The following is a 13,781-nucleotide window of genomic DNA, read 5'->3' as shown; positions in this document are numbered from 1 at the left end:
ACCATTCTCCTATTAAAACTACTTGTTAGTATAAATATGGCAGGAGGAAAGTTTTAAAGCAAAGAATTAACAAAAACTGGTAAAGAAACAATAAATAAAGACTTGGGTTTTAATGCCTAGATATTAGGCATAAGCTAGATTCTGTCATAAATTCTAGCACCACTCCCCATTTCTCAAGTAATACATAATGCTTTGTTCATCAATAGTGTTACAGATTTTTTAAAAGTCTTTTTCTTCCCCATACTCCAAAAACCTTTGGATATGGGTTAAGCAAAGCAAAACTGCCTACAGAATTCAAAGTGGCTACTCTTTTGTTTGAGGTAGTACTGACCTGTACTGAACTGATATAAGTTTTCAAAGACAGATAACAATGATAATGGGGATGATGATATGACAGCTACATACATATTAATATTTAAATGGTTTAAGAGATTGCTGTATGTAGTCTTCTTGTCTACAACATCATTCTATGACTTCTATTGGTGCTGAATTTAAACTTCATCTAGTACACGCCAAATTCTTACCTGTTTTATACTGAGTTTGTGATTATACACAAAAGTAAATATATTTCACTCGCATTGGAAGAAAAACTCTACATTTCCAATTCTTGACCTCATTATAAAATAATTTAAAATTTTCCAGGAATGTAGAATAAAAAGTTTTAAAAGGGCAAGTTATTATTGGTATGATTTATGAATATCATAAAACTAAGTCTGTTTTTCCTAATATGTATTGCTCCATCTACTCTCTATAAATTTTTTATAAATTAACAACTGTGTTTTGAGATCTTAGTATTTTATTCTGCACCAAACAAGAGAAAATAACTTTTAAAGAATAACTTTGTATCTACTGAAACAGTAATTCTTTTTATTATCTGTCATAGGTATTTGTAGTAGAAACCACCAATAGAAAACTCAGCATAACATGTGAAATAAACTCTAAGAGCAACAGTCACTGAGCACTAATTAATTCCACCATACAGTTATCTGTGCACCAAACCTGATGATCAAACACCAGTTTCGGTCCTCCATCAGCAGCAGTATCCTCACTGAGTAACATCCATGTGTTTGTGTCAATGTCATAACGATAGAAATCACTTTTCAGAGATTTGCTGTTCCTCACAGAGGAATCCAAATAACGCCCCAGTGTGTAGATTTGCCTTCGTTGAATGTCAATGCACATTTTATGACATGATCTAGCACTAGGACCATTCTGTGGAGAGCAAAAAAAAGAATGAAAAGAAAAAAATTCAAAGAATAAATAACAGAAGACAAAATTAAATGCCGTATTTTGTTTACTTTCATGAAAAGGTTTGCTCAGAATCTTGTATCAAGTCCAACTAATATATATGTCCAATACTAGGCTTAAATCTCTAGGGGAAAATAAAAGAAGCAGTAGGAGACACAAATCTTACTTAGAAAAGCTTAAACTCTACCAGGAAAGATGAGATGAACTATTCTCTATTCTATGGCACTCTGTTTATAACACTTATATGGCTTTTACTATATACTCCATTACATTTTAGTCATTTGTGTATAGACCTTAATTCTTTTGTACATGTCAATCTACTTAAAGACACATTTGGTTTTTCAAAATATTTTTGTACGCTTCATCAGAATCTAGCATAAAACAGGCACTCCTAGAATATTTAGAATTTCATAATTGGTAGGAACCTTAATAAAAGTGTTTAATGATCTCCTTTTAAAGATGAGGAGATAAGCTCAAAGAGGAATGATATCATCCTGAAAGCTAGTAAGCTAGTGACAGAAGCAGAATGAGAATCCAAGTCTTGACTTCTTCATCCAGCCTTTACATTATATAAAATTGACTCTCCTGACAATAAATGACTCAGCTGCATTAAACAACTAGGGAACAAAATGAAGAACAATATATTATCAATAAAAATTAATTAGTTGAGATCACTTGTATCACAGGACAGAATAAAAGGTAAAAAAAGAAAACAAACAACAAAAAACTGTAGTATAAGGCCCAAAAAAGGAGTTCATGAAAAAATAAAAAAAAGGAACTTCAATTGGGTAGGACTGGATTATCTGAAAGAGGGAAAAGGAAAGAGAACTAATATTTGTTAAATATCTACTAAATTCTGTCTATATTATTACTATGTATGTGTGTATATATTTCATTTATCCTTGTAACAACTCCATAAAGAAATAATACCACCATTTCACAAAGTCTAAGTAATCTGTCTATAGTCACAAAACTAAGATAGAGAATCTAAGCCCCAGTGTAACCAAGCCAAACACTGTGTTCTTTCCACTCTTCCAGATTGTTTTCTCCCGAAGATAAGAGAAACAAAAGCAAAAATACACTAAATACAACGTGTGGGGTCATGACTGAGATAAAGAATTCCTGCCACAGAAATAACAGAGTTGAAGTATAAGGTAGAAATAGAAAGCCTGTGAATGACTGACAGAGGAGAACTGAATGTAATCTTGCAAGCATTAAAAAATTATTATAGGTTTCTAGAGAAGGATATAAAATAAAAAAGCAGTATTATAGGAAGAGTAATCCAGCATTATTTAGATTAAATGAAGGAATAAAAATATTAGACAGGAAGAACAGTTTGACATTAGTGTTATTAATCCAGATATTAAGTTGATTTAAATCTGCAATTTAGTGTTCACACTAATTACTATTTTAAAAATTATTTTTAGAGATTTTTGTGAAGGGAAATCTTCAGCAGATAAGGTAGAAATGTTACTTAAGAAAGAATTTCCGCTCCAGCGGCCATCTTGCGTCCCTGTGTGTGTGCTCCTAACCTCAGCTGGTCTGCCCGAGAACCCCTAAGTGCCAACCCTAGTCCCCTACACGGCCCCATTTCCACTGCAACAAGATGAAAGAAACTATCATGAACCAGGAGAAACCTCGCCAAACTGCAGGCACAAATGCACAGTGGTGGGAAAGGAACTGCTTGCAGAAAGAAGGTGGTTCACAGAACAGCCACAGCAAACGACAAAAAACTTCAGTTCTCCTTAAAGAAGTTACGGGTAAACAATATCTCTGGTATTGAAGAAGTGAATATGTTCACAAACCAAGGGACAGTGATCCACTTTAACAACCCTAAAGTTCAGGCATCTCTGGCAGCAAACATTTTCACCATTACAGGCCATGCTGAGACAAAGCAGCTGACAGAAATGCTACCCAGCACCTTAAACCACCTTGGTGCAGACAGGCCGACCAGTTTAAGGAGACTGGCTGAAGCTCTGCCCAAATAACCTGCGGATGGAAAAGCACCACTGCCACTGGAGAGGATGACAATGATGAAGTTCCAGATCTTGTGGAGAATTTTGATGAGGCTTCCAAGAACGAAGCAAACTGAACTGAGTTAACTTCTGAAGAAGAAAAATCTTGAAGAAGTTACTGGGAGCTGCTATTTTATATGACTGCTTTTTAAAAGTTTGTTTATGGATCTGATAAAATCTAGATCTCTAATATTTTTAAGCTCAAGCCTCTGGACACTGTGGCTCTTTTCGGTTTGTGCTTATATACAATTCATTCTTTGCAGCTAATTAAGCTGAAGAAGCCTGGGAATAAAGTTTAAAAAAGGTTAATAAAGTTCTTTACTTAGTAAAAAAAAAAAAAAAAAAAAAGAAAGAAAGAAAGAAAGAATTTCCTCTGTAATTAAATAATCTGAAAAACAAGTATCAGGTAAGATATAATGTATCGATGCCATATTTCCTAGAGTGTAAAATCTGAAGTTTTAATAGGAGAATAACAGAATTCCTTGCTTCAGCTTAATTAGCACAAGTGCTATTAAAATGATGAGCAAATTACTCATCAAATTACAAATTAACTAAGGAGAAAAAAGGGAATAAAGATAAGACTAGAAACCAAGAGACTACAGAACAGACAAAAAAAATAGAGAAAATTAATAAAGTTTTTTTTGAAACATTCATAGAATTATAAACCACTAGCAAGACTAATTTTTTTTAAAGGGAGAAAATACAAATTGCCAGTATCAGAAATGAAAGCAATACTATCAATAGAAATTAAAAACAAAATAAGGAACTATCATTGAAAAACATAGTAGAATTTGACCATGTAGATAAAATGCACATATTCCTTGGACAAAATATAACTTATTAAAATTGACACAAGATGAAAGAGAAAATCTGAAAACTTGGATTCATAATTTTAAATCTTTCCACAAAGAGAAGGCCAGCCACAGATGCCTACACTCGTAAAATTTATCAAATACTTAAGGAAAAAAATAGTATAAATTTTACACAAAATTTTTCAGAAAACAGAGGAAGAAAAAGACCTCCTTTTTTAAACTTGTATTCTATTCATTCCTAACTTACATATTTTACGAGGACAACATAACACTGAAACCAAATAACAATATTACAAAGGAGGAAGAGCAGAAGTGACATACGGGTAGCTAGTATACCTCATGAATACAGAAATAAAACTAATCTTTAACAAGATATCAAATAGAATACAGCAATATATAAGAATAATATTTCATAACTACAAGGGTTTTATTTCACAAATGCAAAGTCAATTTTACATTTGAAAATCAATCAAGGTAATTTTCCACATTGAAAGAGTAAAGGGGGAATTCCCTGGTGGTCCAGTAGTTAGGACTCTGTGCTTTCACTGCCGGGGCCTGGGTTCAATCCCTGGTCAGGGAACTAAGATCCTGCAAGCCGTGTGGCATGGCCAAAAAAAAAAAGTAAAAGAATAAAGGGGAAAAATACACAATCTTACCAATATATATATTGTAGAACAAGCACTTGATAAACCCAACAAATATGCATCAGGAAGAACTCACAGCAAACTAGGAATAGAAATGAACTTCCTCAATCTGATAAAGAATGTATGAAAATCCTAAATGTAATTTTCCCTTTAATGGTGAAATACAGAATGCTTTCCTGCTAAGACTTGAAACAAAATAAGGATGTCTATTCTCATCTCTTCTATTTAATACTGTACTGGAAGTCCAAATCAGTGCAATAAGGCATTAAAAAATAAAATTAAAAGTTATGACAGAAAAAGAGAGTGGAAAGAAAGAAGTTAAAATTGTCTCTATTCAGAGATGACAGGACTATTTGTTTAAAACATCCTAAGAAATCAACATATAACAGAAGAGAAACCGTTAGAAATAATAAATGGACTTAGAAAAGTGACATGATACAAACAAGTTGAAAATTAAAAATGTTTAAGTTTCATTTACAGTAGCATGGAAAAACAAAATACACTGGGATCCATTTAATAAAAATAAAAAGGACCTCTAATCTGCAAACTCCGAGTGCTGGGAGGTAACGAATAAGACTGAAATAAATGGAAATTTAACCCTGTTCATGGATTAGAAGGCTCAGTATCATTAAGACATCAATTATCTCCAAATTGATTTATAGACTGAATACATTTCCAATCATAAGTCCAACAGTTTTAGAAACTGACATATGATTCTAAAATTTATATGAAGATGTAAAGGACCTAGAAGAGTCAAAATAATTTTTAAAAAGAACGAAAGTGTCTTACATTACTTGACCTGAAGGAGTGTCATACTGGAATATGAATAGACCAAAAGATCATGGAGCAGATTAGAGTGTCCAAAGAGAGACATATACTTATATGCTCAACTGATTTTTGAGAAAGGTGCCAAAGCAGTTCAACAGGGAAAGAAGACAGGGAGCGACCAGAACTCTCATAAATTTCTGGAAGGAATATAAAATAGTACAACCACTTTGGGAAAAGCTTTAACAGTTTCATCAATGGATGCTAGAAGGGCAAAAGTTTGATGAGTAACAGAATATTTTCATAGTCTCAAAATGTCTCCTCACAAATTACTTATTAATATGGAGAGGGAAATCTGGTGAGCACCCTTCTTAACCAAGTGATCAAAGCTAACATCAGACAAACTGACATGATGTGCCTGTCTCCTGACAGGACATACTTAGGAGGACCCGATGTCCTCCACATGGCATTCCTGCTAAAAATGCTTAACCTATATCCAATCCTGGGGAAACATCAGACAGATCAAATTGAAGGATAGTCTACAAAACAATTGCCCTGTATTCTTCAAAAATGCCAAGGTCAAGAAAGACAAAGAGAAGTCAAGGAACTGTTCCAGACTAAAGGACACTAAAGAAACATGACACTGAAATGTACTGCATGATCATGAATTGAGTCCTGGGTCAGGGATAGAGGTTGGGGGTAACAGTAAGATACCTATAAAGGACATTACTAAGGCATTATTTGGGTAACTGTTTATATGTGAAAAGGGAATGTGGATTAAAGCAGCAGTTCTCAGTGCAGTCTGGGGTCTTCAGGGATTCTACAAAGTCAAAGTTATTTTCATAACAATACTAAGATAAAAAAATGTGTCTTTTCACTCTTACTCTTATAAGTGTATGTGATATTTTCCAGAGGCTACATGACTTTTGATATAACAACAGACTGAATGCAGAAGCAGATATGAATCTGGCTGCCTTCTATTAAGTCACAATTAAAGAGATTTAGAAAACTATAAAACAGTGCTACTTGATATATGATGGTTGTCTCAAGGAAAAGCATTTTATGCAATTGTTTGAGCTGCAAGCTGACGTAGCTGCTTTTTCCAGGAAACATGATATTTACTCAAAAGAAAACTAACAATCCAAGTACGGTTATTCAGACATTTTCTGAAAAATAAATGAAGTAAGTATGTTATCCTTGAAGAAAAACAACTGATAAAATTTGTTGCCAATAATAAAATGCACATTTTTAAGCAAATTTAGAATTTTAGAAAACTTCTACCTGACACTGCGATCTTGACACCTTCCCAACACTTAAAAGATTTTTCTAATGAGAGTGATCATATGTGGTTTGGGGGATACTGTATAATAATATGTCAACATTTGAAGACCTGCATAACTCAGGGAACCAATATTTTTCAGGTGACCAACACACTGAGCAAAAAGCAAGCATGGGTAAAAGATCCATTCAAAGAGCAACACAGATCAGTGGATTTTAATGTAACAGAATTACAAAACATTAGCTGATATGGTTTCAGAGACTACAGTGCAATTATTTTTAAGAAGCAAACAACTTGTCAATTTGGGGTATAAGATCAAAAAAGTACATGTGCTATTATATAAAAAGGCTACTATCAAAATAATAGTTTCCTTTCCAAGAATGTATCAATGTGAGGTCCAATCTTCTTCATATATCTCACATAAAACAACGTGTTGCAAAAGATTAAATGCAAAAGCACATAAGAGAATCTAGCTGTCTTCCACTAAGCTAGATATTAAAGAGATTTATAAAAATGCAAAATTAAAAATACAATTTGTCTTGAACTGATAAAAACTTACATGCATATCTACATGAACTTTTAAAATAATTATTCTAAAAACTGAGCCATTCTATTATCTTTCAATCTACTACATGAGCTATTAGATACATTATTTAGTCTAAGTAAATTAAAGTGAATTAAATTAATTTTGGTTTTTCTGTGTGATTCGGTATTTTTATAGATTATACTCCATTTAAAGTGAGTATCAAATAATGGTTGTATTTCCCTGTGCTGTACAATATATCCTTGTTGCTTAATTATTTTATACATAGTAATTTTGCTTTTTAATTGCATATCATACTTTTAAAACATATGCACTGGGGTATCATCAAACAATAAAACTTGTACTTACTGGTGTAAAAAACAAAATGAAACTGTTCAATTTTGGAAGGAATGAGCATTTTGCTGGAGCCATATATCCTCATTCACTTCACTGCTGGATCAACAAAAGATTTTTAGGTGTTTAAATGAAGAAAGTAGTAATAAATTATAATAAATCTGAATTCCAGTACTGGATCACCACTTTACTTATCTCTATGGACTTCAAAATAACAGAAAAAAGTATTCTCATCAAAATAATTTCTGTATGTTCCCAGTACTAGTTTTAAATAATTATTAATTGCATTCTAAATATAACTTAGAATATTACATTAACATTACTTTTGAGGACCCCTGTAATCCATCGCCCTTTCCTGCCAAAACAGCCACTCTCCTGAATTTTGTATTTGTCATTCCTTTGCTTTTCTCCAGCATTAATTTTTTATTTAACTTATCTGAACTATTTACTCACTAAAGAGTAAGCATATGATCCACACCTTAAGGAATTCAGAGTCTCCATAGGGAAACAGAAATGTAAACCAATCATTATAGTAACCCATTCAAGGAATGTAAGGGGTTAAGTGTTCACACCTAAGGAAGCTTCTAATTCTGGTTAGGGAAGTCAAGAAAGGCTTCACAGAGGACTGAAGTCTGAACTGTGTTTTAAAGAGTAAGTAGGCATACACTACATAAAAGCTGGGTGCACGGGAGGAGCAGCCTCTGTTAATTCCAAACTGGGAAAACACTATTACAAAGAACACAGGTGAGAACGTTGAATAATTCTAGCAACTATAAGTATGGCTAGCACATAAAGTCAAAAAATGAGGCTAGAAAAGTAGATGGGGACCAAATTATGATGAGAAATTTGAAGTTTTTACTCTAAGCAAAAGGAACTAAGGTAGATAAACTTCATTATTGTTGTTGCTGTTATTACTCACACTTCCCTGTATCTATGCCCTTGGATAGTGCTGCCCATCACCCAATAACTGTGGATTTGGTCACATGACTTCTTTGGGGAAAATGGGACAATAATATATCTAATTGAGCGCTCATGTCTACTTCATCCTCCTTGCAGCCCTGCCCCTACACGAGAACAAGACTCATGCTAGCCAACAGGAAGGTGAGTGGCTATGTAGAACAGAGCCAAGTAGTCTCGGAAGCTAATCTAGACTAGCTGACAGTCAGCTGACTCCCAGCACATGAGTGAGCCCAACCAATCTACAGACTTGTGAACAAAATAAATGCTTATTACTATATGTCACTAAAGTTTTGTGGGTGCTTGTAATGTAATATATGGAATGCAGTAGATAACAGAAACAGGGACTGAAGCTAACCATAGGGTTTAAGCAGAGGTGTCACATGGCCAAATGTTTTTTTTTTTTTAAAGACTGTGCTAATGAATGGACAATAGACCTGGAGATCAACAATGGAAGCAAAAACGTTTAAGAAAGAAACCACAAAGTTGGAATTAGTGCCAAAAGGAATAGAGAGGAAGAAACATCTGAAACTCAATACTGAGTGCTAGAACCGGTGGAACTTTAGGCCCTAATTAGATACCCTCAATGAAGAAGAGGGAGGATTTCAGGATGAACTGTAGGCTTCTTGCAAGAATAATTACAAATACAACTAAGATTTAAAATAGTTTAAGAGAAATCAGATATGTATTCTTTTAAGATCTGTCTTTATTTTTGTTGAGGATAAAAATAATCATTTCAGAAAATGGTACTTTAATATTGAAAAGGCAAAGGCCATTTTCACAGGGATAATAAATAGAAATCAGAATTTTAAGATCTCTTTAAAAAGATAAAAACTACCCAAATGATTAACAAAGGAACACACCAAGTAAACAAGAATCTTATTTCCTAAGATTAAAGACATAGCACCAGATTTTAAAAAAATGGCCTTTCTAGATTAAAATCAGTGGTTTTGAATTAGGTCTTTTCCTCCCCTTTTCATTTGCTGCTACTACTGTTTTGTTTTAGTTTATTTTTCACCTTGTAATCTGAAATTGCTTAGAGGGAAAAGTACAATAAAAAATTCTATAATGATTTAAAAAATAATATATGAATATGTGCTTTATATCAGGGTATAATTAATTATGCACTTACATAATTCAAAAAATTTAATAAAAGAATGCCATAAATCCAAGACATCCTATTCACTATGGAAAAGCTTTATGTATATATGTATCAATAGACAGACTCACACATGAATACATACATACAAGTTTAGTTAAAAATAAAATATACATCATTTGTCAAAACTGATAAGATAGTCAAATAGTGAGGGGCCAAAATAGTAAGACAGTGAGGAACCAAAAGCACATTTTTCCAGAGGAAATGAAAATAAGATAAATGTTCAAAATAAGAGTAGAGGTGACAAGAACATAAGAAAAATAATAGTTACACAGTTACATTTTAACTAAAGTGGTTAACAACTAAATTACATTAGATACCCATTTCTATTTATCTCTGTAAAATAGATTTGTTCATGTACCAATAGTTGAAGAACCAGGTATAGAAGCTGGAATGCAAGAATACTTAAACCAAACTTGTCACCACAAATTCTTCTGCTATCACTGCTGATAGACATTTACAAAGAATACAAATCATTCAGAAAAAGAAGTGTACGATCACACCCCTATCGTAATACAGATGGATGAAAAGTCTGAGAACTTGCCTCTTTCTCAGTGTCTCTAGAGATACATGTCCATTGGTTCTCTTTCACACTGTACGCCCAGAAGTCAGCAAGATCTTGTGTTCCATCCCAGCCACCAAACAAATAAACAGTCTCTGTGAAAATTAGAAAAATATGTGCAAAAAAAATAAACTTAAGAACAAAATTTAAGTATAGGCACCCAGATAAAGCCATTGCTTCTAAGATCATTTAAGAAGGTACATAAAAGTGAGATTTTTAAACTGGTTAACATTCCAAAATAAATATTAGTATTTCCTAAATATAGGCATACGGAAGGGCTGCTGCAGAACCACTATCTTGAGAGATTTATAAATACAAAGATAACTAGGAGGCATCCCCTAAGATTCAGATTCCATAGGTCCTCAGTGGGTAAAAAGAGTCAGTACTTTTAAAGTGTCCAGGGGGAATCCTGATGTGCAGCCAGTTTAGGAGTTTCTATGTCAGGCCACAAAAAATTTACATTTACCAGCTTCTTAACAAAGCAGCTTCAGATAGTTAAAAAAAAAAAGGGGGGGGGGGCTTCCCTGGTGGCACAGTGGTTGAGAGTCCGCCTGCCGATGCAGGGGACACGGGTTTGTGCCCCGGTCTGGGAAGATCCCACATGCTGTGGAGCGGCTAGGCCCATGAGCCTGCGTGTCCAGAGCCTGTGCTCCGCAGCGGGAGAGGCCACAACAATGAGAGGCCCGCATACCGCAAAAAAAAAAAACAAAAAGGGAAAAGAAAAAAAAGAAATCCCGAAGAAATATACAGTGCACAATATAATATAAAGCTATCTAGCTACTTCTGAAAAAACTTCACATTAAAACTGTTTTCTATTACAATACAAAAAACAATGGTTAAAACTAGCTGTGAGTTAAAGTTAGATATCTTAAGAATAAAGTGATGCATAGCCTTGATATTCCCACGGAAACTGGGGGAAATTTTTCCAAATATATTATGGTGGATTTAACTCCTCAGAAATCAACTTTTAAGTCATTCCAGGTACCTTGAGAATTTGGTTTCTTCTAATTCTGAAATGTCTATTATACCTATGGACTTTATCATGTGATAAACATTTGCTCCGTGACCAGTGAAAATTTTTACCTTTCTTTATAAAATAATAGTGCCTTTCCTTTCTTCAAATATTTCTTCCCTTTGTAAATATCTTATGTCTACTTGTTATAATGCCTACCATTTTTTTAAGTTAAATATAATACATTACAGGAAAACTATAAAGCCATCTACTCTCTGACATGCCCTAGGCCAATATATGCGGAGACTGTCATCTAAATTACATCCCATCATAAAGGGTTGAAATGCACCTGGAAATATTGTAACACTACTTAAGAAAATTCTTGCCATTCATAGAGATGTCTTATAAGAGATTTTTGTCATATTTTCATATAATTTCAAACTCTAAGTGAATTTTCTAAGTGAAAGAACCTAGGGGAAATTAAAACAATGCTTCTGGATAAGAACAGACCACTGGAACAATTCTAGTGCTAACTGGGTAATCAGGTATAGGTCACTTAACTTGCCTGGGTCCTGATTTTTCATTTACAAACTCTCAGTGTGGTGGTAAAGTTCTTCATATATAAGTTACATGAAAACATTCTGAAGGGTGTCAAGCATGAACAGCATTTCTACCTTTAAAACATGCACATATACACAAAATACTTTGTAGTTACTAAGTACCACTGATGCAATTAAAACAGTATTATTGTATGTTTCCGTGTCTAACCCAGTACCTAGAACACTTTTGGCTCTATATAAATGTGAAATAATGGAAACTATTAGAAAACTGCCATCTCTCAGAAGTATAAAACAATCCATTATCATTAGTTAAGTAACATTCTGTTTCCCAAATGGCACACAGTAATGCCCAGATACTGAGAATTCTACAGGAAAAAAATTAAAGAATTTTCATCTGACTTAAAAATTATTTGCCAAGGCCTCACTATAAATGCAATTAACCCCATTAAATTCTGAAGCCTGGAGAGGGAGGGGGTATATAACTAAAATAGCAATAGCAATTGACCTTTTGTTTTACAGTGTTTCTGGGCACCCTTTGGATAAGGTTACCCTGGTTCACTAACTTTAATAACCCTTCCTCTTGGGATCTGGGTTCTCAATGTTCTTTCTGAAAAGCAGGTCTCTTTGTACGCATAAATTCTCACAGCAAAGAAAACCCACATTTCCACAACAGCCTCATTGATAGCTGAGCAAAATAAAATCTGGCACAGAGCAAGCATCCCAATGGAATTAATCCAAGATGTCATTCTTGTTCGTGAATGCTCTGTGGTCCCAGTTAAAGTTTAATAGTAAAACTGAATGAATCAGATGGTAACAGGACCTTTTGACATACCTGAATGAAATGTGTAAGAAAATTTTAATCATTTAAGTTAAATCATTCAGGAATGAAATATTATCCAAACACCAGCAAAAATATTATTTAATGCATAAAGGATATCAAAAACTTTTAAAGATTATAGAAATAATCAGACAAAACTGTAGTGAGAAGAAAGTAGAAAAAAGAAAATGCTATTATTTGCAACATGGCAGTAGCTTGGTTTACGATGTCCACTCTCATGCTTATAGGTTATATAACAATTCAGGCACATCCCTAGGGCAGTATAATCCTCCTCATGCAGCAGCCCTTTCTCTGTATTTTTTTTTAAAGGAGCACAGGCTACAGAGGCTATTTCCCTCAGACTCACTGAAATGTTCACTCAACATGTTTTGAGTACTAATCTGAATTGGCAAGGCACTTTAGAGAATAAAAATAAAGAAGACATCATCCCTACCCTCAAGGAGCTTACAATTTAGTGAAGAATATAAAACAAGTACATTAATCACCACAATGCAATGTAGACTAAGTGTCGTAAGAAAGGTAAAAAAGCACCACGGGGGTTCAAAAAAGGGAAGAGAATATACCAGATTGAGGGGACTCAGGAAGATTTCATGGTGACAGTGGTATCTGACCTATGCATCAGAAAGTGGCTTTGCTGGTAGAATGAAGGAAAGAGAAGAGGACTTTTCAAGCAGGGTAAAAAGTAAAACAAGGGTACAGAGACAGAAAAACACACAAAAAAGTGTTTTAAAAGACACAGAATCTAAAGTCAGGCAGATCTTGGATGGAACTGCAGCTCTATCATCATAGCTGTGTGACCAACACCAAATTCCTTAACCACTGGTTTCCTCAGCTCTAAAATGGCACAGAGTACCTATCTCCTAAAGCTACCATGAGAATTAAATAATGCATGCACAGTGGTGAAAACTGTGTGGTGAATAAATGCACTGTTCATTTTAAAAGAACAAAAAAAAGTAGTGGAGTGGAGGTAAGTTAAAAAGACAGGTAGTGGCCACATAATGAGATGGGTTAAATGACAATATAAAGGTTTTGAACTCGACTCCACAGACAGTACAGTATTAAATAGCAACAGAAGATTTTAAGCAGAGATGTGACATGGTCAGATCTGAACTT

General features: G+C 34.0%; 1 protein-coding gene and 1 pseudogene across 3 annotated transcripts in view; one reads left to right on the top strand and one right to left on the bottom strand.

The window, feature by feature from the left end:
* Positions 1–13,781, bottom strand: part of MKLN1 (muskelin 1) — a 359,451-nt gene that overhangs the window by 64,845 nt on the left and 280,825 nt on the right. For both annotated transcript variants that reach the window (XM_082846006.1, XM_082846005.1), the window contains 2 exons: positions 10,301–10,413; positions 1,000–1,212 (listed from right to left, as the gene is read on the bottom strand). In XM_082846006.1, coding sequence (XP_082702132.1) covers positions 1,000–1,212; positions 10,301–10,413 — 326 coding nt within the window. The remainder of the gene's footprint in view (positions 1–999; positions 1,213–10,300; positions 10,414–13,781) is intronic.
* On the top strand, positions 2,727–3,850 carry LOC309966109 (transcription factor BTF3-like; annotated as a pseudogene). The gene has a single exon. The product of its transcript is annotated as a transcription factor BTF3-like (transcript).

Source organism: Leucopleurus acutus (assembly GCF_964270905.1).
Source record: "Leucopleurus acutus genome assembly, chromosome: 9".
Lineage (NCBI taxonomy): Eukaryota > Metazoa > Chordata > Mammalia > Artiodactyla > Delphinidae > Leucopleurus > Leucopleurus acutus.
The sequence above is the reverse complement of the archived record's forward strand: the minus strand, read 5'-3'. Positions and strand labels throughout refer to the sequence as shown.